Source organism: Penicillium arizonense (assembly GCF_001773325.1).
Source record: "Penicillium arizonense strain CBS 141311 chromosome Unknown PENARI_contig013, whole genome shotgun sequence".
NCBI lineage: Eukaryota > Fungi > Ascomycota > Eurotiomycetes > Eurotiales > Aspergillaceae > Penicillium > Penicillium arizonense.
In genome coordinates, this window is record NW_019173290.1 from 178763 (window position 1) to 200131 (window position 21369).

At 49.2% G+C, this 21369-nt stretch overlaps 10 protein-coding genes across 10 annotated transcripts; 5 read left to right on the forward strand and 5 right to left on the reverse strand.

The window, feature by feature from the left end:
- Positions 1–3153: 3153 nt before the first annotated feature.
- Positions 3154–5097, reverse strand: PENARI_c013G07661 (uncharacterized protein; the record flags this gene model as incomplete). Its single annotated transcript, XM_022633272.1, has 1 exon — positions 3154–5097. The coding sequence occupies one exon, from the start codon at positions 5095–5097 to the stop codon at positions 3154–3156; it is 1944 nt and encodes a 647-aa protein (XP_022486950.1).
- A 241-nt stretch (positions 5098–5338) lies between these two features.
- On the forward strand, positions 5339–6325 carry PENARI_c013G09980 (pre-mRNA-splicing factor SYF2; the record flags this gene model as incomplete). The annotated part of the gene is made up of 3 exons (XM_022633327.1): positions 5339–5530; positions 5583–6218; positions 6278–6325. 3 exons carry the CDS (start codon positions 5339–5341, stop codon positions 6323–6325), a joined length of 876 nt encoding a protein of 291 aa, XP_022486870.1.
- Positions 6326–6480: 155 nt separating this feature from the next.
- On the reverse strand, positions 6481–7537 carry horA (ubiquinone biosynthesis protein COQ11; the record flags this gene model as incomplete). Its single annotated transcript, XM_022633146.1, has 4 exons — positions 6481–6902; positions 6975–7315; positions 7381–7435; positions 7492–7537. The coding sequence occupies 4 exons, from the start codon at positions 7535–7537 to the stop codon at positions 6481–6483; spliced, it is 864 nt and encodes a 287-aa protein (XP_022486764.1).
- Positions 7538–7874: 337 nt separating this feature from the next.
- On the forward strand, positions 7875–8718 carry yaf9 (YEATS domain-containing protein YAF9; the record flags this gene model as incomplete). Its single annotated transcript, XM_022633344.1, has 3 exons — positions 7875–7907; positions 7964–7988; positions 8039–8718. The coding sequence occupies 3 exons, from the start codon at positions 7875–7877 to the stop codon at positions 8716–8718; spliced, it is 738 nt and encodes a 245-aa protein (XP_022486980.1).
- Positions 8719–9373: 655 nt separating this feature from the next.
- PENARI_c013G08248 (indoleamine 2,3-dioxygenase) lies at positions 9374–10774 on the reverse strand (the record flags this gene model as incomplete). Its single annotated transcript, XM_022633282.1, has 3 exons — positions 9374–9730; positions 9804–10400; positions 10478–10774. The coding sequence occupies 3 exons, from the start codon at positions 10772–10774 to the stop codon at positions 9374–9376; spliced, it is 1251 nt and encodes a 416-aa protein (XP_022486925.1).
- Positions 10775–11540: 766 nt separating this feature from the next.
- Positions 11541–13153, forward strand: PENARI_c013G02114 (kynureninase; the record flags this gene model as incomplete). Its single annotated transcript, XM_022633141.1, has 4 exons — positions 11541–11700; positions 11769–12106; positions 12188–12665; positions 12735–13153. 4 exons carry the CDS (start codon positions 11541–11543, stop codon positions 13151–13153), a joined length of 1395 nt encoding a protein of 464 aa, XP_022486827.1.
- A 109-nt stretch (positions 13154–13262) lies between these two features.
- On the reverse strand, positions 13263–15592 carry PENARI_c013G07522 (fungal specific transcription factor domain-containing protein; the record flags this gene model as incomplete). Its single annotated transcript, XM_022633269.1, has 6 exons — positions 13263–13715; positions 13787–14679; positions 14736–15130; positions 15188–15235; positions 15345–15484; positions 15548–15592. The coding sequence occupies 6 exons, from the start codon at positions 15590–15592 to the stop codon at positions 13263–13265; spliced, it is 1974 nt and encodes a 657-aa protein (XP_022486907.1).
- Positions 15593–16531: 939 nt separating this feature from the next.
- Positions 16532–17025, forward strand: PENARI_c013G08900 (uncharacterized protein; the record flags this gene model as incomplete). The annotated part of the gene is made up of 3 exons (XM_022633302.1): positions 16532–16572; positions 16629–16806; positions 16858–17025. 3 exons carry the CDS (start codon positions 16532–16534, stop codon positions 17023–17025), a joined length of 387 nt encoding a protein of 128 aa, XP_022486792.1.
- Positions 17026–17810: 785 nt separating this feature from the next.
- On the reverse strand, positions 17811–18450 carry PENARI_c013G06999 (cytochrome c oxidase subunit 7; the record flags this gene model as incomplete). Its single annotated transcript, XM_022633258.1, has 5 exons — positions 17811–17831; positions 17921–17952; positions 18015–18075; positions 18153–18231; positions 18419–18450. The coding sequence occupies 5 exons, from the start codon at positions 18448–18450 to the stop codon at positions 17811–17813; spliced, it is 225 nt and encodes a 74-aa protein (XP_022486871.1).
- A 300-nt stretch (positions 18451–18750) lies between these two features.
- PENARI_c013G00713 (uncharacterized protein) lies at positions 18751–21252 on the forward strand (the record flags this gene model as incomplete). The annotated part of the gene is made up of 1 exon (XM_022633100.1): positions 18751–21252. One exon carries the CDS (start codon positions 18751–18753, stop codon positions 21250–21252), a length of 2502 nt encoding a protein of 833 aa, XP_022486881.1.
- Between the last annotated feature and the right edge of the window lie 117 nt (positions 21253–21369).

Genomic DNA, 21369 nt, shown 5'->3' on the forward strand with positions numbered 1-21369 from the left:
GGGGGGGCAACGGAGCGGAAAAACCGGAGTCCCGGAGATTCCACCACTGGCGCTGTCCGGGTGGCTTCCAGCCAAGAGTGCAGTGCAGCCGCGTTTCAAGGGAAAATACGCCAAACAGTAGGCAGAGGAACATAAGATGGCGAAACCGACCAGACGAATATTCAAAGCACCGGGCAAGAAGGTGCTGCGGCTCTACGAGGGCCTGCCGAATCCATACGACTCGATCCTATTGGGAAACATGGGGAGGTGGGCGAACTACTAGGCATGAGGGCTTCAATTATCAGGGTGACAGCATCAATTCATGTACATATTGTCGCCACTCTCTATGCTGGTTCCCTAATGCTGGAGCTTGGACATGTCCTGTACTGGGATGAAATGAAGTCTCATTGATTTATCAAACAATCATTCAGTCAGTTTTCCTCCTTAAAATAGAAATGAACTGTCCGGGGAGTGCACATCATGTTTCTTCTTCCTTTTTCAAGACGACCCTGCAAGAAGCACCACCGGGATGGTAGCAGCTACCTGGACTACCTCATCTGTGAGGCTTCGCGTTGATATTGAAGCAACCTTCTCTTCTGTTCCAGGTAGTAATGTAGTAATCTCTTTCCCACTGACCGTGAACACCTTGCTTCATCTTCCGCAAGTTCTGCGACCGATACCTATAGGGGAATTTCAGTAATAGTTCTTCTTTCTCCGCGGATCCTTTGATAAGCTCACCAGTATATTTCGTTATGCGAAAACCTTGCTCCGGTGAGACGACACTGGTCAAACCATGAACGGTCTGCAGGCCATTCACAGCTTCCCAGATTTCGAACCACCCAGAAAACAGCCTGATTCATGTCTTTAGACAAAGCGTATTTTGAAATCAGAGTCGGACACATAGGACAGGCTTTTGAGACCAGCTCCAGCTTCCCGGGGAGAAGAGACAGGATATCCTGATGAGGTTTTGAAGAAAACAATGTCTTGTACATGTGATAATATTCTGCGGCTGAATTCCTGGGGACGAGAGATAGGAGATCCTGATGAGGACAAGCAAAAGTAGGCTCAGCTGTGAGATGAGCGTCAGAGGACGAGAAGCTTATAGTATGCCGAGCCGCTACACATAACTGGCCAGTTTCCTTAATAATAGATAAAACCAGAGCAACTCGGACATCGTAGCCAGACCTAGTGCTAAATAAACAGGTGTGGCCGAGGCCGGGCGGTCCTCCATCGTCAAAGTCATACTCGAATGGGCCATATTCGGTGCCTGGCTTCGCAGGTGATTTGAGGATCTTGACAAGCTGGTCCCGACCTCGAATCGTCAGAGAAATACAGGGACATAGGTCAGCTATACCAGCGTAGTATGTGCAGGATCTCTCCAGAGCTGATTGTCTCAGTAAATGTCTCGTAAATTCTTTCCGTGGATGGAGTTTCAAACACTGCGCACAGTAGGCCCAGCGGCGATTTTCGAGTCGAAGAAGGAGTTGATTTCGCAGCACATCCTGACTGTTCACGCACAGTATTGGATTCCTAATACGCAAGAGTCGTGGAAATTCAAGATCTTTGTGCTTCACTATCGTCCCGAATAGGCCGAAGAGCTCTTTGCAGCTGAGGGATAGACAAACTTGATCGACTAGTGAGAGGTGTTGGTAGATCTTCTGTAAGATGAGCTCATCCAAACAAAGTATGGCGGAGTATTTTGGCACTTTCTTCCAAAAAATATGAAGCAGGCTGCGGAGCATCTTTCGACCTCGCGACATCTTCGGGGCTTCAAGGCGAAAGATGATGTTTGACGTGAGGCAGGAGACTGGGTTTTGATTTTGGATACAGAGTAAACAGAGAGAGTCAATCTGGTTATGGATATTTTGTAAGATTGAGAACGAAAAGACTCCAGGGCTACCGTCTGTGTTTAAGAATTGTGACTTCGTGACGTACTGATTACAAGTTCTAATTCGGCGTTGGTAGGTTTGGATCCGATGTCTGTTTTGTCTGGTAAACACGCAAAATGAGCCTACCGATCACGCCTTGGTTTACGCAAAAGCTCCGGTAGGATAGCATTCAGACAAGACTTATATACATCGTGTAGAGCAGTACCGCGGGAATCACTCGCCCGCTCATCCACTTGATCCTATAGCCACACCGCAAAGAGCTGTTTCTATTTCTAGGGAGCCGTAGGTCTGCGCATCATCTATATCTAGTTGTCACCACCGCGTCGATTAAGCTCTGCTTGCTAATCGTTCCATGGCCCAAAATAGCAGACCAAATGCGTAGGACGCACTAATAAACTCCTTTGCGTAATTCACCGTCACCGGATTATACGGTGTACAGTACTGTGCAGTTTCACAGCCCAGCCCGGAAGGTCGCGTCCAATAACCAGGTGTGAATGGAGAGTTCGACAGGTGGAGCTGATCAAAGCAAATTTGAGCTTCAAATTCCGTAATCACCGGCAGATGCGGCCCTTGACTCTGTTGGCTCCCACGTTAGTTCTCATGCATCTTGGAATAGAACGTAAAATGACCTCACCGGACTCTGAGAGGACTGGGAGTACCATACATGAAAGTTTTCGGTATCATGCACCTCATCTCAGCAAGGAACTTGGCTGTGCTGGCACTGAAGGATTGCTGAGGAGCCTTGCTGAGCCACTACAAATCTGCAGGCTATTGCAGCAATGCAACACAAGGATCTGGTCTTCCACGTGCACATCGTCACACAACGGCTCTAATGGCTTGAACGGGAACGGATAATCTGATAGACACTGCACTGCCATTCGTAGTAGAGTACGTCTAACAGTCTAGATGCCTTAATCAATGTCAAGTTGGTGTCGTGCCCACCCTTACCATTGATCCTGCCCCCATAGCGAAAGAGACGTGGAAGCTCCATCGGGGTGCGTGTCCATGACCCTATGATAGGGGACCGAAGTCGCCGGTGCAGGGATCAGGATCCCAAATGGCCTGGTGCGCTGGCCAAGCCCCCTAGATTGACAGACATTGCTAATTGGAATTTGCAACAGGGGAACCCCTGTCTAGATAAAGGAAATGGAATACCCTGTAGGTTAAATGTGCAAGGCAATGTCTAAATTCTGCAAATTTTCGCCATGTTCATCACCGCTACATCAATACATACAAAAAGAGCATCCCTGTACATCCATGCCCAACTGCCGTTTGTTTGCCTTGGCTAATGCACCAAGTCTGGACTTGGATCTACATCCAGGTAGTAAGGCCCATAGCAATTTCGAGCCTGTGTGGAAGTACCAAATGGAGAATACAATGTTCGGTGGGGATCAGTTGGGAGCTTGATATGCATCAAGGCCCCAAAGGGGCCGTTTGAAGGCGCTGGACCACAATCAATGACCCCGTTCCCGTTCCCGACATACAGGGCCAGGAGTTCATTGTAGTGACGATCCCAAACAACGGTGTATCCGGATGGCTGCCATGGCTGATCCGGCCCATACCGCATGTCCATGCAGCCGAGCTGCATCAAATGTAAGGTATTGATCCCCATCTGAGGCACTCCATCGACGATCAAGCGAGCCCGAATGAGTCCGAGGGTAGATGGAGTCCACGGTACCGACGAGTCATGCAGCGCCGGTAGTCGTGAGTTGGAGAATTCTATCGGTGAGTGCTCTGGAGTCCATCGAAGTTCAAGAGATTCAAATTTGGCGTGAAATTCCTCAAGTCGAAGTTCGTCGTAATCGAGATGAGTGACAATCTCCTGGGACTGCCCGTCGTGATCATGTAACAATTCCACGATTCTCCCCAATGCAGCTGGTGATTTGGAACAGCCATTGACTTGAAGTTCTGCATATAGTTGGCTGCTGTGACCGGAGGCAATGCGTTGTCGATCAATAATGGGTAGTGCTTGCTCGTCAAATGCTCCCCATATAGTGTCTGAGGGTTCTGAGGACGTGCTGAAGTGACTTTGACTTTCAGGGTCCCACTGTATACCCATCCTCCGGTCCATGCCCTCGAGGCAAACCTCTAGCAATTCAAGGTAGTCCTCTCCTCTAACCAAATCAGGCAATGCATCACCCACAATAGGATCATCAAGGAAAGCCCAAAGAGCTGAAACCCTTGCAATCCCCGGAAGGTTGTCACCGGAAACCTGAGATACATCTTCGAGGAACTTCGCTGCTGTCTCGGAGCGCCCACTTTGGATTAGTACTAGCACCACTTTGTAGGCGATACCGTGACCCCCACTGAAACGGCGGCCAGACGTGAGGCCTATCACAAATTGAGCCCAGCAGTCATGAAGCACCCTATCACTCCCAAGTTTTGCTAGTAGAGAGAGGTAGAACGCATTATGCTTGGTTACTTTTTCCCCCTTACTATCTCGTCCGGTTTCTGTCAACCACAAGATGTCATGCAGCCTCACACGATTTAGGGGTAAAAGGTCTCCTTCGCCTGTGATCTCAGCAAGCATATGCTTGTGGTCATAGCTTGGATCTTCGAAGGATTTTGAGTCAAGTTGTTGAGCACAGCCAGTGGATATCCACATGATTTCTAGCTGATTATCCAGGGCCGGGAAGCCCATGCGGTAATAGTCGTTTAAGAAATGCCTGAGAGCTGGCACTGACAAATAACGCATTGCAAATCCAATACAAATAGAATAAAAACTTCGCTTGACTGGAAGTTGGAGACGATGTAGCCTTGCAAGAAGGTCACTTAACACTGGCAGAAGCTCCGTCGATGTGTTTCGCTGTTCAAGACGTTGCAAAGTATGACTTAGCGGCGCACATAGTGTTTCTTGCAAGAATTCTGCTCCGTTTTTATCATTAACATATCTTTCAATAGCGCTTCGTAGGGAAGGAACATCGATGATCTCCTCTTTTCCTGGGGATGGGGAAAGCCCTCTGAGAGAACTCCACAATGCCGGAGGTGGACTACTTGGCCTCCATTCGGTGTTGAAAATCTCACGAAGATATGCAGGCAGAGCATCAGCTGAGCTTGAGTTGTGCCCTGGCTCGGTTGAGTCCCTCAGAGCGAACCGAAGTAATTCCGATGGTGATGGGTGTAGTTGTTTTGAGGGTTTAGGTAGAGTGTAGAAACTGCGAGCCAATCCCGACTTCAGACGGGGTTGAGGAAGCCATTGCCTACGCAACAGCAGGTGTGGAACTCCCATGTCCAACAAGACGACACCGTCGAGATCCTCAAAAGGTGGAGAAGATAAACAATCGATAAGGGGTCAAGTCTGGGGTTCTGCCAGCATTTCAAGGGCGGTGCCAACTTCGGTGAGGCGGACCTCATTCACGCTTTTAATCGACCCTCAACCTGCCTCTACCTGCTTTTCAGCAACGCTGCCACAAACTGAATTTCATTTGACTATCGCTTCTTATCAACTTACTTACCGACAGGGTATTATCATGGTTCAGACAAGAAATGCGGAGAAGTCCGCAAAGGACGAGGCGAGCGAAGAACAGATTGAAAAACCGATTGAGAATGCTTCGGACACCCCCGATACAAGCTCTGAAAACAAAGCCGAAAGCAAAGTGGATGATGGTGCCTCAAAGTCGCGCGACAGAATGGAAAGGTTCAAAGCTCTGCAAGCTCGAGCAGTAAGTGGCCTTTAAACCATCTACCCTAGCCACATACTAACTCGAGTAATAGAAATCCGCTACCGAACGCAACTTAAAAGAAACCGCTGCCGAGTCTCAGCGTCTGACCACCGATCCGGCACTGCTCAACACATTGTCCCGCAAGCATGCATTCGCTTCACACAACCTCCTCAAAGCAGACACAGAAGCGGCAGGAGAAGACTTTGAACGTAAGCGTGCATGGGACTGGACAGTTGATGAATCCGAGAAGTGGGATAAGCGTATGGCAAAGAAACAGCGCCACCGTGACGATGTGGCATTCAAGGATTACACACAGGATGCGCGCAAGGTGTACAAGAGGCAGATGAGGGAACTGCAGCCCAACTTGGACTCATACGAAAAGGACAAAATGGCTGCGATTGAGAAGGCTGCGGCTAACGGTGATCTTGAGATTGTGGAGACGGAGGATGGAGAAATGATCGCAGTCGACAAGAACGGCAGCTTCTATTCCACCGCGGATTCTACTGGCTTCACAGACAGCAAGCCGGATCGTGCGGCTGTTGACAGGCTGGTGAATGATCTGCATAAGGCTGAGGAGGCTCGTCTGAAGAAGCGCAAGGAGCGTCGCGGCGATGATGATTCTGATGTGACATACATCAACGAGAAGAACAAGCAGTTCAACATGAAGCTGGCTCGTTTCTATAACAAGGTGGGTTTTTATGTGCTTCATTTCTTTGAATATCGGGAATCATGCTGACAATTTTCTAGTACACTACCGAGATTCGGGACAGCTTCGAGCGTGGCACTATGATCTAATTTTAACTTGAACTTGATTGCGATATGATACATGGGTGGGATTATAAATCTTGCCTAAGAGAGCAAGGAATCAACTAGCGAGAATATCGATGGCTCCGGATTTTGTTCGCCAAAAAACATGTTTTACAGGCTTTCCCAGGTCACTCAGTCCAGACCTAGAGCATCGACTTTCGCCAGGCCTTGGTTGCGAGTGCCTCGATCTGTTTTGTTCCGACGGCGCCCTTAGTGGACTCATCCTCCAATGCCTCGACTACCGCCTCGCTGACAACATCAACTTTGAGTGGCTTCTCTGCCATCGACCCGAGGAATCCAAGCTTATTCCCGAGGAACGCGTTGAACTCCGAGGCGACGAAACCACCCATTGCGATTGGCAGCGTAAATTTTCTGCTGGAGTCATACATGAAGCCCGGACGTATGAAGATGCTTCGCAGGTCTGGGAGGGTGGATGTGATGGCTGCCTCTGCGTCCCTCTTGGTGGTGATATACCTGGCCGGCAGGAGCGGTGCGCCAGCAGCAGCAGAGATGTAGACGAAAGTCGGGACATGTTCCTTACTAGATTCCTGGGCTAGTGCAATGGCTATACCAAGCGCAAGGCATTTGTTAGCTTCTCAAATATATCTCCCACCCTGAATAGAACCATTGTACACACCTGAGTCTCGGTTCATCAGCTCATAGGTCAACTGCCCATCTCTCTCCTTCGGCTCGAGGGCCTCACCCTCTTTTCTGGACTGAAGGTTCTGGCTTCCTAGCTTAGACGAGCTAAAGGCTCGCTGGAGGCCACTGATAATGGGCTCCCTCCCTTGCACAACACCCTTGTAGTCTGCTTCCAGGAGGATTCCCATTGTGTGAACAACAGCTGAAGCTCCGTTCAAATACGACTTATAGCTCTCTGGCTTTAAGATATCGGCCTTGGCCCATTCCACGGAGCCTGCCCAGCTGGGACGCTCCTTGGAATCAGTGACTGTATCCCACCGTGGCTCACCCGAGCGACTAGAGGTGTGTTAGTGCACAAGAATCCATAAATCCATAAACCCATAAATTGCCAGGATAGGTACCTTAATGATGTGACTGTCCATCCCCTTGCCGCCGCAGATTTACAGATTCTGGACCCTAGAATGTCAAATTAGCAATGATTTCCAATAAGGAAGCAGATGCGTATAACAAACCTAGAAAGCCACTTCCGCCGGCAACAACTAATCTTTTGGCGGCCATGTTGATGCTCTTGATAGCTCCGGGAATGATATCACTGGTTCAGGCGAATTGGAACCTCAACAATGGTTTGTTGACTCTTGCAATTGAGGGACCTGAAGTAACTCAAAAAATATGTTGAAGCTCAGCTACTTATATGCCAGCTAGCTCTGAGGTCATTCAAGAATGTCCTTGTCCAGTTTCCGCAGCTAGCGTCATCCGGTATCACCTGCTCCGAGAAGGCAAGTCTTGGCATCTTGCCTCAGGCCTGAATCTGTCGGGCGGTGTAGCAAGTTGCCATTTCCGCCCTTGTTCAACATATTCTATCCCACTGTTTCTACAAAACCATTCAAGCTACAAAATGCCATCAGCAATAGCAAACAAGCGTGTCAGAGTCGGTATTCCATCACAGAAATGAGAACCGAAACTAAGCTAACGCGAATCTCGCAGGGCATCTCCATCTTCCGACCATTTGGTACGTTCGCGAAATGCGCATCACCAACAATCGCAAGCTAACAACCCTAGTCTTCGGCAGTGTCGCGCACCCGTTCGATCCAGAGAACAAGCCAGCCGATTGCCCACCTGACCACACCCACCGCTGGCAAATCTTCGTCCGCGGAGTCAACGGCGAAGACATCTCTTACTGGCTAAAGAAAGTCCAGTTCAAGCTACACGAGACATACGCTCAGAATGTCCGCACGATTGAGCAGCCTCCCTTCGAAGTCTCTGAAACCGGTTGGGGTGAATTCGAAATCCAACTCAAGCTGTTCTTCGCCCCCGAGTCCGGGGAGAAGGCCCAGACCCTGTGGCACAGCCTGAAGCTACACCCGTACGGACCCGATGCGGAGGGCATGAAAGAGCGCCGTGAGACAGTCGTCAGCCAGAACTATGAGGAGATCATCTTCAATGAGCCTGTCGAGGCGTTCTACGAGATCCTTACCGGTGGCCCCGGTGGTGGACAGCCTTCGAAGAGCAAAGGGAAGAATGCCAGACAGATTGCAACGGCTGATATCCCTATGAGTGATACCCCCGGCAATCCTTACAGTCGCACGACTGAGAACAAGGAGCTTCATCGGATGGCCGAGGCGACCCAGACAGTCGAGCAGATGATCAAGGAAGAGAAGGAGCGCCTGGTTGAGAGAGAGAAGTTGCTGGCTGAATTGCGAGAGAGTGAGGGCGTGCCTGCCAACACGAAGAAGAGGTGATTGCTTCGCTTTTGGTATGTCAAGAAGCAAGCCTATCATCGCTCTGTGGCTATCTAGCTCTCTCGAACCCTGCCAGAATGCCTTCGATCAGCAACCGTCACCACCACCCCGTCTGGAAAATTCAAACTTGTGAGGCATCAGCACTGAACACACAAGACCCGGCATCTCGTAATTGAGACCGCCATGGATCGGCCCAGGAGAATTCCGAACACAGCGCTTCATCTATGGTCCTCTGCTCCCCGCATGAAGCCCCGAAGAGACTAACTCAGGGTTATATCTTCACCAACTCTGTCATCCTCGTTACCTGGAAAGTGAGACAGTACTATGACTGCTGGATTCACACCCGAGACTGCACATTCTAGTGTGGAAAACACCGTCTATCATACGGTCCTTCCCAGCGACATCGAGTGTCAAGGATAATGCAAATACAGGGTCGTGAAAGCAAACCCCGGATTAATTGCTTGTCTATTTATGGTATGGGTTTCATCCGGGTCCAATTTTTTGGGCTAAGGACAGGGGCAGCGAACTACACTATTGGAAGTAATGAAATAACATGAATCAATATTGTTTATCGACATTATTTGAAGAAACAAATCTAACACAGTCAAAATCTAACACAGTCATAAAGTCATCACACCAGATCTTTTTGAAAGCTCTAACACTTCGCTTCCTGGACAGTATCTCTGGTATGTTTGAGGAAAGGAATCAAATCCGTGCCACCAGTCCCAGCAAGATGGTGTTCTTTCTCGGTGGCTTGGCTCGCCGTGGCCAAGTTGACCCGGCCAGCGTCCTGCTTCAGGGGATTGGGTTGTTTCGCTGCCATGACAATGTACCGAGTAACCATCTGGATGTGTGTATCCCGGAAAGCCTTGAGCTCATTGACAGCAGCGTTGTAGGCTTCTTTCTCAGTCGACTTATCAGCCGATGACTGGATATAGGTACGAATATCAGAGATCGCAGCGAGGCTTTGAAGGAAACGTCTGTGTGGACCAGGCATGTATTTGCGCATTTCCTGGAATAAAGTCAGTATACTTGCACATCTTCAATAACTCTCACGAAAAGAGATAGGGGCAATGAAATCTGACCTCAATGAAATTTTCACCAGAAGCCGAATCAGAATGCTTAATACCCAGGAAGATATCAAGCGCCTGAATCAACGAACTCTGTGCATTACTCCCACCACTCAACTGCTTCCAGTTCTCGGGCCTCTCAACCCCATCGCCAACATCATAGTAAACACCCCTGGGCAAACCAGCCGGTCCCATATTCTTGCTACCAGCAAGGAAAGGCCTCAGCTGGTGAAAGAAGACAGCAGGTCTGTTATGCTCATACATCCTCTTAAGCGTCAGCGTGAGATCACTTAGACCATCCGCGAAACGGTATAGCAGAGAAGTAAGGAGGTCTGCATCGTTGGCAGTGACAGCCTTGATAGCCTCCTGCATCTGCGAGATCAATCGGGCACCCTTGGCTTCGACAGCGATAGAGATGAGCATGAACCATTCTTCGTCTTTTGTGCCGGTCCAGGAGGTCTGCACATGAAGATTGTCTGGGTCTGTGGTGTCTGCGTTTGGGGATGGGGCTTTGAAGTTCCACAGGGTGAGGCCTGAGTAGGTTGCGCAGGCGGGGACTTCGAGGTGAGAAGAGATTTCAAGGAACGGTTTTGAGATGGAAGGTGGCAGAATCTGGTTATTGTTTTGTTTTGTTAGGGTTCTGCTACCCCGTGACGGTGATTGTGAGGGTGAGGTGGATGGATGCTCACTTCTTTGGGCTTGTCTCCTCCCCAGATGTAGGCATGGCTGAGATAGCCCATTATGACATATGCACGACGCCATTCCCGTTCTGTTTGGAGATGCTCAATTGAACAGACTGGCAGATTATCGATCATGTCTCGGATCTGGCCTGTCTGGATGAGAGCTGGGAGTTGGCTGGCGATGTCTTCCCATGCCTTGTAGTAGGGGTTTGGGAGGCTTTCCAGGGGTAGTCCATCTGGAAGGAAGCCACGATGGACATACTCCTTGAAAATGGCCTCGACAGAGGTATTGGATGAGTCGAGCATTGTTAATGATGCAGGTTCACAAGTTGTGTCACAAAGATGGAGTGTTGGACAGCAAACAAGGTATTATTTATTATTTTGGCATCAAATAAAGATCACCAGACCATGGATAGACTTGGGATTTTACTGTATCGGCTTGTGTCGGTCAGTTTAGTCAAGATCTATAAATCCCGGATGTGACCCGGATCTCTATCCGTGTTTCGGGTGGATTGGCAAGTTTTATTTCAGCAGAATGATAAGCCTGCGCATATGATGTATCTTACGTGCTGACGCTGATACTGTGTTGTCTAATTGCATCTCTGCAATACTATGCTAGTCTTCTCACATTGCTGCATGGCGTAAATCGACTCCTTGCAGATACCACACAGCCTATACGAGAAGACAAGGGTATTGCATTATACGAAAGATGTTTTATCCTTGTACTAGCCCAACTGTAGATCACTGACGGAAACTGCCATCATAACTAATTTATCATCATATAACCCTTACATAACTTGGTAAGTTAACATTATCCTCCACAGTACATGAAGACCGACACGGATCAGGAAGCGGATATATGGAGACGGATCGGGGAGGCGGAAGCGGATGTTCATCCGGGGTTGCACGAGTAGCAGCTCCCACGCCTCCGATTTGTCTGCCATTTATTATAAGAACGACTGCATGTTTTGAGCAATCACTTGTACTGTCACTCCTCCATAGCTCCCCCTGATTTTGTGTGCGCTTCGTCATCATCGTACACCGATCACATACCCATTCCATTATTGCCAAGATGATTTACACTAAAGCACCCAAGCCCGTATTCCCCGCAGAGGCAGCATCGCTGGAATATGCTGCCTTGCTGGATGCCGCGGACCCTTTGAGAGGTTTCCGCGACCAATTCATTATTCCCTCCAAGGCCAATCTCGCGACAAAGAAGCTAGCGAAGCCGGGTGAGACTTCCCCAAGATATGATCTTGTACAACATGTATGCATTATCAGATCTAACATTGCTACACAGGTCTTTCCTCAGAGCCCAGCATTTATTTCTGCGGTAACTCATTGGGTATCCAGCCTAAGGCCGTATCAAAGTACATGGAGGCCCAGCTGGATACCTGGTCATCGATTGGTGTCTGCGGCCACTTCACTGATCTCGAAGACTCACCATTGAAGCAATGGCAGCTATTGGCCGAGCAGGCTGCTGCGTCCATGGCTCGGGTTGTCGGTGCTGCGCCTGAAGAAGTCGCCGCTATGGGCACATTAACCGGGAACCTTCATTTGTTGCTTGCTAGCTTCTACAAGCCAACTGGGACCCGACGAAAGATCTTAATGGATTGGAAGGCATTCCCTAGCGACCATGTAAGTTTTGCTAAATTGAGCCTTCGGGGATAAAATATCTTTCACTTGATTTCCGTGTTACACTCGCTAACATATTTCCAGTACGCAATCGAGTCTCACATTGCCTGGCACGGCCTCGACGCTAAAGAGAACATGGTTCTCATTGGCCCAGATGAAGGCCAATATGAGATCTCAACAGAGAAGATCCTGTCGTATATCGACAAGCACGCCGAGGATGGAGCGTTGCTTCTCCTCCCCGGTATCCAGTACTACACCGGGCAGCTATTCGACATCCCTCAGATCACCAAGTATGCTAAAGCGCGCAATCTCGTCGTTGGATGGGATCTTGCTCACGCCTACGGAAATGTGGAGCTCAATATGCACGACTGGAACGTTGACTTTGCTGCTTGGTGTACGTACAAGTATGGAAATGCCGGGCCCGGCGCGATGGGTGGTCTTTTCGTTCATGAGAGACATGGGAAGGTTGATTACAGTGCTGGCGAGGACTCTCCAAAGTTCCGTCATCGGTTGACTGGATGGTATGGTGGTGACCGCTCGGTCAGATTTAAGATGGATAACAGTGAGTTTTTCCATTCTAGCATACTCTTGCTAAGACGTAGGAATTGGACCATATGCTAATTCTCAGCAGACTTCAAGCCTATCCCTGGTGCCGGAGGTTTCCAGCTCTCCAACCCTTCAGTTATTGATCTCACCTGTCTCTGCGCAGCATTGTCCGTCTTCGACCAGACCTCAATGACAAACCTGCGCCAGAAGTCTATCAAGTTGACAGCCTATCTGGAGCACCTGCTTTTGAAGGATACTACGAAAGAGACATGCTTATTTGAGATCATCACACCCTCAGATCCCCATGCTCGCGGTGCGCAATTGAGCATTTTGCTCAAGCCTGGCTTGTTGCACACAGTATCGGACAGGCTGCAGAATGCGGGTATCATTTGCGACAAGCGCGAGCCCGGTGTAGTCCGTGTTGCGCCTACGCCTTTGTACAACACTTTCTCCGAAGTATTCAAGTTCGTCGAGGTGTTCAAAGGTGCGCTGTCTTCATTATAAGCGGCGTCCTTTTATTAACATATGATGAAATCGATCTTGCATTTATCACATAAAAAATGAAATACAATCAGATAGACGTACGAGAATTGAAAGAATGTATTATCTCTATCTAAAAATTCCCAATACTATCCCAATTATCCGCACTACGGAGAAACTCCTGACCCTGCGAGAAGAAATTCGTAGCGAGGATCGAGAACTCATCATTCGACAGCGTTAAATGCTGCGGCGAGACTAGAGAGTTCGCTGGGTATTCCTCGGTTGGAAAGGCGGCATTGGCAGTGAAGGGCTGTTGTCGAAGGTTTGGGGTGCCTTCATCTTGGGGATTCAGTCGGAACGGCGCTGGTAAAGGGGATGTTTGGGATACTTCTGCACCGGCAGAAGAGGATCCTGCGTAGAGAGATCCCCCGAATAGACGTCGGGCAGAGTCTGCGTCGCTGTTTGAGGAGTATTCTAGGATTTCCCAGAAGCGGGACAAGTCGATCAGGAGGCTTTGGTTTTGTGCGTCTGGGTCTGATTGGTAGGTTGCTGAGACTGCATCTTCTAGGCGTTGGAGTCTGTGAGCCTGTCATATAAGAAAGATATGGTCAGTCCATCTTACTGTTGATCCTGTTCCTGGAAAGATGATGTTCGTACCAACCGGGCCATATGTGGCCATCTTTCGCCTATCTGCTGTACAAACTTGACGCATTTGGTAAATCTCTCACGCTTCTGTTCCCTGATTGTCGAGTTATCTGTAAAGCTAAGTTGCAGCTCGATGGTAGCCACAACAGCAGCACTATAGCCCAGTAGCGGATCCGAAACCAGAAACGATTTCTCTTCAAAGTAATTGATGAAATGAATGATCCAGGTCGTATGCGAAGAAATCAAGTCCGATGTATGCTGCAGAAAGATTTCTGGAATGGTATTCCGGAAATTGCGAAGACTCAAGGAGAGCAGGAGGGGATGGTTCAGAAGACACAAACTGGTGTGATACATGAACTGGTTCAAGAACCAAGGACCCCAGTATTCACGATGTGTCTGTAGTTCCTCTAGGGTTCTGTCGCCTAGATTTGCAGGCTTGAACCGATGGGTGTAGGGCATTCTAGTCTCAAGATCCATCTGCAAGGCGAGGATCTTCGAGTATTCAGAATGGGGAGACCAGGGTGGGACATTGCTGGGCCGGCCGTGAAGTCGCACGTATCGTGCTGTTCGTGCAAATGCTTCACTCAGTGTTACCACGTAGGCAATGATTCCTTCGTCTTGCATGTCACTTCGCCGCATTTCGACGGTTGAAGGCCCCGGCGAAAGCAGCCGTGCTGGTCGTTTTGGGCTTTGGGGAAAAGGCGGCCTTCCAACTTCAGGCATGTCTAATATCGAGAACTCCCCGCCGTGTAGTCGTTTGAGGAGACATATGCTCCAGAAGCAGCATCTTCGTTCCTCGCGAACTGTGGTGCTAACCGTAGTGCGTGGCTCTTGGCCAAGATTGGCGCATTGCGCAAGGTTCATTGCTAGACTGCTGTGGATGCTGGAGCGATGCGTGTTGCCATCTAATGGGAACGGTTAGCATTCGACAAGGAGAGGATACAATATGTCGATTCCATACTTGTAAAATCTACCAAGCTCAAAAGGCAGAGACACTGGAGCGTTGAAAGCTCCACGGGGCCCTCCGAGACTCTTTTCATGATCAAGCCTCGAGAAACCTCGGCATAACCATTCACAAGACTTGTAGGCTCGGTCCTATTAGGATGAGAGCATGAGAATCGAGATGCCAGTGCTAGCATGGCAAAAATGATCTCAGAATCTCGTGTTTGTAGAGTTCTGAGAAAGCTGTCCCTGTGGAAGAGAGGAAGAGGCTGAGATTCACAATACTGCAAATATAGTTCTGCAATAGGCAATATCTCCTCCCATGGTGGTAGCGTAATGGATGAGCTTGGTCTTGACAGTGTCTCAGAGGGAATGTGATGATCCGCTGGCATTTGTGTTCCGCCTCTCGAGCTACTGATACTTCAGTCAGCAGTGGTGTGGTCACGGCTTATATACATTGCCTGTTCTTACCCAAGCACATTGAGAACCTCTCCAAGTTTATTCTCAAGACTTCGCATTCTATCTTCCTAATAAGGAGTCAGCATACCGATGAAATCCACGTCACTTGTAAATTGTGTTCAAGGGAAACTACCAGAACATTGGACGTTCGATTGTCTGCGTCATTTACCCTCGAGTGTTCCTCGAGGGGTGGTAACCGGCGCCTTTCTTCAGCATATAGACATTGCTGCCGTAGCCTAGCACAGAGAGAGCAGACAGGTTGCTCCCCGGGGCATTTAGCTTTCTTCCGCCTGAGATATTGGTCAACGGCTATATCGATCAATAGTCAAGTGGCATGAATACTCACCTGCAAGGCTCACAAGCCTGACGAACCCGCTTGGCGGGTCGCTCAGTATATGTAAATTGGCCTTCATCCATGATTGTATGTGCGAGAATCAAGTGTCAGGGTGCATGGCTCTCGATCGTGACAGCCATAATAAGAGAATACCGCGGAGTTTCAGGGGTTCAATGCACAATTCCTATTACAATATATATGTGCTTGGAGAGTGCCCTCTCGGCTTAATTCTCATTCTTCAAAGCAGACAAGCAGTCAATCAGTGGGGTGTAGTGTCGAAATCTAGTCCATTCATTCGGGGCCAATCCAGGGCTGCGAGATTCACAGCTGACTCAGCACACCTATCCCCAATCAGGAAATTCATATATCAAAAGAGGTTTGAAACATTAGCAAATGACTGGCGTTGGCTTCAGATTCTGTTGATGAGACCAAAAGTGATGAGGCCATGCACTAAGATATGGAATTTTTTTCTACGCATTGGGTTGGTTTATCAGAAGTTCTGGGGCGTGACAGTGTGTTATAGAGAGACAGAGAGACACCGTCTACGATTCTGATTATTGGACACAGAATGTAGGTAAGCACCTGGGACTGGCTTAAACACTCAAAGTATGTGAAAAAAGAGGCTGGGTTTTGAGGGAGTACGCATCTGTCAGGAAACAGCGCAAGGGTGACTTTATTGTGAATATCTTTTAGAACTCCCCAGCAGTGTACCTTACAATTGACTAGGCATAGTAAAAGTAGCAGTGTAGCCGAAGCTGGCACAAAGGCGCCCTCAATTGAATTGTGAGATCTTCTACCGTCAAGCTATCTCACCTCTGCCTTCATTTTCTATAAAAGGTTTCTTCTCTTTCACCCTTCTCTTCCATCTCACCTTTACTCATGTCACTGATAATTTTCAAAGTCAGGTCTTATTCTTCCACCAGCATCAACCCAAATTCCAATCTCCGGTCACTCTGAACATTGAGCCTACTTGCCATTCTTCTGGACCTCTCAGCCCAACGAACCAAACTTCAAGAACAACCATGCCAGAAAACATGGATTCCAAGTCCTTGACGTTTCCAGAGTAAATGATTATAGTTTTCCCAGAAAGAAAATAGAACATCTCTTAACACGCCATAGTTTCCTTGATTCTGATTTTGTGGAGCTTCATGCCGACGATGACGACGAAGCGCCCAAAATTCACAGAAAACTGCTGCAAGCCAAATTCAACGGACTAGCCGACAAACTGAAGGAGCGATCAGAAAACACATCCGGAAACCACATATTGCAAGCGAACAAGGCAGCTCTCACCTGTATTGTGGAATAAGCATACACCGGCAAATACGCCCTGATACTCCCTCATTCAAAGCCACTCATGTCCGTGGAGCCACCGAAAAAGAAGGCCAAGGTCAAAAGTGACGCCCAGCCAGCCTCTGAAGACATTGTGAAGACTCAGGATGTCTCTCGCACCCACCTGCTGGTCGCGCATATGAACATCCTTGCCTTCACATGGCCCTACAAGAACATAACACTTTAAAAAAACATGCCTCTCCTCAGGTTATTTTAGCGCTCAACACCGCAAAGTACTGTGCATCGACTGAGTCCGGTTAGCACCGACTTGCAGTGTCGGAATCCTTGAAAATAATGTTCAGTTCTCTGCATCATGATCATAGCATGACATCAGCGCTAGTCAACTACGCTGCATGGTCTCTCATGAGGCTCAGAGATATTCGCAATTTCAAGACCCTGTGGGAATGTTCCCATTATGCGCTCTCAAAATTGTACAGAGGGTCCAACTGAAAGAAGAGCCTCGATGGATTTTTCTGCGATAGGAAAGGAGGTTCCGAGGCAGCAGATTGAGTTATTTGACCCGGATTCTGTCAATGAGAGAGGCTTGCCCTGCACCAATTTCTGATTCTCAGTGGTCACCTTGAAATGTGCACGGCCAGATGGATTCTAGTGTTAGAATCAAGATCTAGCAATAATGCCCTATCACTGAATTCGAAAGCCTTGACATCAGTTTTGCCGCTTTGTGAGATGATACTTTCTCTCCACGACGAAGCAGCCAGTTTATCTTGAAAGAGAGCCCAAGGGAGTGATGGCGTGAGATAGGAGAAAAAAAATACGAGGCAACAATCTTGAATTGGCGCTTGAATTGATCATATGTACAGCTCCAAATCTGCGTAGCTGCCAACCCATCTAACCCTTTCTTGGAATAGAAGTACACCATATAAGAAATAACTGACACCGCAGCTTCACAACCCTCGGAACTGAAAGTGGCGTCCTCTATCTCTTGCCAAACCAGGTCTCATAGCTGGTCGCTTAGATCCAGGTCTTGTGGCCCTATTAAGAAGTCAGCAAATGGACACATCCAAACATTAACCGGCCCTGGTCGTCGAAAAACGACACGGGGCGAGTTGGGCAAGACTAACGAAGACCATGCGGCCCATGGCGTAGGTGGTAGCTGTTGTCCGGTTAGCTCTATGCACGCGACAGTACATAATGTCGGAAAAAGGATCCACTCACCAGCACCGAGACCATAGACGGAGATCAGGTAGGGGTACATAATGTAAGCGGAACGGGAGGTCTGCGAAGCAATTCCAACGTTAGATATTTGTTGATATCCAATTGAGGGCGTATGTGCCCATTCCGGGTCGAACTGACCTTCCACCATTGACGCTTGCCGTCGTGGTTCTGGAAGAGGCGCTGGTAGAAAGGCACACGGTTCTCACGGAACACGAAGCTAGAAGGAGCAAAGCAGTCAGCATAATTTGTCGTAAGAGGTCGACATAATTTGTCCCCGCAGCAACATGAATCGCAATTGGACTGCAACCGGACCCGAAGATCGTGAGAGGAAATTCGATGGTCGCACGGTCATGCTCGGGGTTGTGTGCGGGGGACTTGTAGAGCGATTGAAGGGAGCGACATACCCGGCCATGCGGGAGCTGGTAGCACGGAACATTTTGGCGGTTGGGAGCGAGAAAGGAGGGGAGACTGGAGGTTCGGAGTATGGCGAGATGTCGACGAAGAGCCGGAAGGGACAGGGACGTCAATCACGTCACGTGAACATCACCTGATCGAATCAGACCTTGTGTCGAGTCAGCCGTCCCAAAAAGGGAAAGCGCGTCGTTCCAGAAAAGTGCTTGAAGCTTTACATTTGTTCGAAAACAACCTTGTTACTTTTCATTTTGACGCCTGGAGCTCGCAGAAGGATGTTCGACGTCGAAACTTGTCTCTCCCGATCATTCACTCTTAATCACTCATGCGCCCGGCGCTTCTGCGACTGTTGAAGAGGCCGTCCGCCGTCTCGATCCTTGATACCCTCACAGCAACGCCGATCGGAATCGAGCAATTAGAGTCCAGATACAGGTGTTTACGATGCCATTCACAAGACGCCAAACCAGCACCACTCGACGAACCCGATAATAATCCTACCCGAACTAAGCTTGACGACTCATGCCGAGGGAAACGGCCATTCAGCTTTGCGATCTACGACATTGAGTCTCTGGGCGAAGAAACCTCTGAACATATATCCGTTGCGCCGAGCAAAGCGCCCAAAAATCCGCTATGCCCTACCAAAACTCTATCACTTCGGCCGGAAAAGCTTGAATTCGAATCAGACGTTGGACACCTCGACAGCATTGGAACGCGATTAGTGGACCACCCGGGCTCTCGAGATAATTTTGATCTATGGGAAGAACTTCTTCGATACCGCCAGCGTCACTATGGTGACAATGGCACGTTACAAATATGGGAAGGGTTGACAGTCCGATTGGACGGGGTTCGACTGCCGGTCACAGGAGAACAGGCGGACTTCTTCTGGCAGAGCTTTGTGGACCTGGGACTGAGGCGGGAACTTTATCTTGACAGTTTGCTTGAATATGCCGTCAATCTGTGGAAGCGACAAGGCGATCGATGGCCGCAGTTATATGTGAGGATCGTGGGTGGGCTTCTGGACCAAGGCATGCCGAAACGTGCGCTTGAATATCATAAAAGGCTGCAAAAATCCCAGATTGCTGGCGCAAGTGATATTATGCAGATTCTTCCATCGGCGATTCGTCTATCGTCTCTTCCAGCTGGCATGGAGGTGGCAACTACCACGGATCCACAGGAGTTCTCCTTGACACCTGGTTTAGAGGCGTTCCAGGCAATTTGCTCCGCAACCACTGACCACAAAATATATGGCCCGGCCATTGCGATGCTTATACGGCAAGGCCAAGGAGAGGGCGCAATCTCCATGCATCATTTCCTCGCTCGGCGCCAGGATCATCCACAAAGTCCCGATGAAATACAGCCATTGCTTGAGTTTGTGGAGAAATTTGGACGACGGAAAGAGTTTAATAGGCTTCGTGGCTATGTTAAAAAGCGGTTTGATACTGAAGCTTCGATTGATCAGCCCGGCCCAATAGATCCAACCCCGAAAGCCGAAAAAAGCACAAAAGACGGAAGGCCATTCAAAGACGACATCGGTGCGAAGATGTTCGCTACCCGTGCTCTCAATTTCGACATGGTTCTCGGTGGACTCAAGATGCTCGGAGTATCAGAAATTGGCCCACGCACGCTGCGAGAGATGGCCATCAGAGCTCATGGCAACCAGGACATTCTGGAGAAGCTCAAAATTCTCAAACAATCTGGCATTTCTGTGGGAGATTCCATATTTGCGCGCTTGCTTCAGAAACTCGCAGCGCAAAACCGTGACATCCTCCTTTCAGATATCCTCCGCAGCGACCAACACCCGGATGTTCTCGAAGATGTGCGCATGCAGGAGACAATGTTAGTATCCTACTACATGGCTCGGGATTGGCGACTATATAATATGACACTGGCAATTTTGACGGAACTGCACCCTGAGGCGCCTGATCTCTTCGACATCCATTTCCGAAAGCACATCGCAGCCTGGGAATTAAGTGCGGCAGCCAAGGTCACCGACGAGCTAGCACTAAATGGCCGGAGTTTAAGTGAAGACAGCGTGGACTTTATGGCTGAGCAGGTTCTCACCCCACGCCGAATGAACCACCGTCCGCCTCCGGGCCAGCGCCTCTCCGCGGTTGACGAGGTCCTTTTCATCTTCAAGATTTTGAAGCGTGTGGTTCCAGCAGGAGGGTATGTCAGTGCTGCATTTTGGGTGGAGATGCTTAAGCGACTCGGCATGGCAAATGCGTGGGCAGACTGGGACAAGCTCCGAGATTGCTGCCAGTGGCTCGTCTGCCAATATGTCGGGACCACCAAACAGACTCCCTGGGCACAAGCCCCCTCCACTGGATCTCCGCTTGACTCTACAAAACTGGCAAATGGTCGCGATCGACGGATGCTCGATTTGGTCTTCACACCCCAGATGCAAGCTGCCATTGTCTCCTGGGGATTCATGTTTCGAGTGCTCGACACAACCGCGTCAAGATTCACCGTTTCCCATCCTACGACGAATGAGAAACTCATTCCATGGGTCCGGGGCCTCATTCTTCTTCGGGAATTGGAAGCGTCAGGTCTTCGCCTTGATAAACGCTTGATCTCACAAGCAGTCCGACACCGAATGGCCATGCTCTACAGCCACCACGTCCTTTCAGCACGGCGCATGAACCGCATGCTGCGGCGGCGAAATCCCTATCCACTACAAAAAGTCCTGGACGACGTCTTCTGCGCTTGGGGCGACCCAACTCTTTTCGATGGAATGGAGAAAGATTGGGAGCGACTGGTAAATCCGCCACGATCACCTCGGGCCAAGCGACGTGCTCCTGGTATACGTTTGTCCCTGAAAGGGCTATGAAGCGTTAGGCGTCCATTGTACAGTAGCATGTAATTGTAAATAAATGAATATAATACCCATTAAGACACTAAGCCTCCATGGACACGTACATGTGTATTATTCATATGAGACATAGGA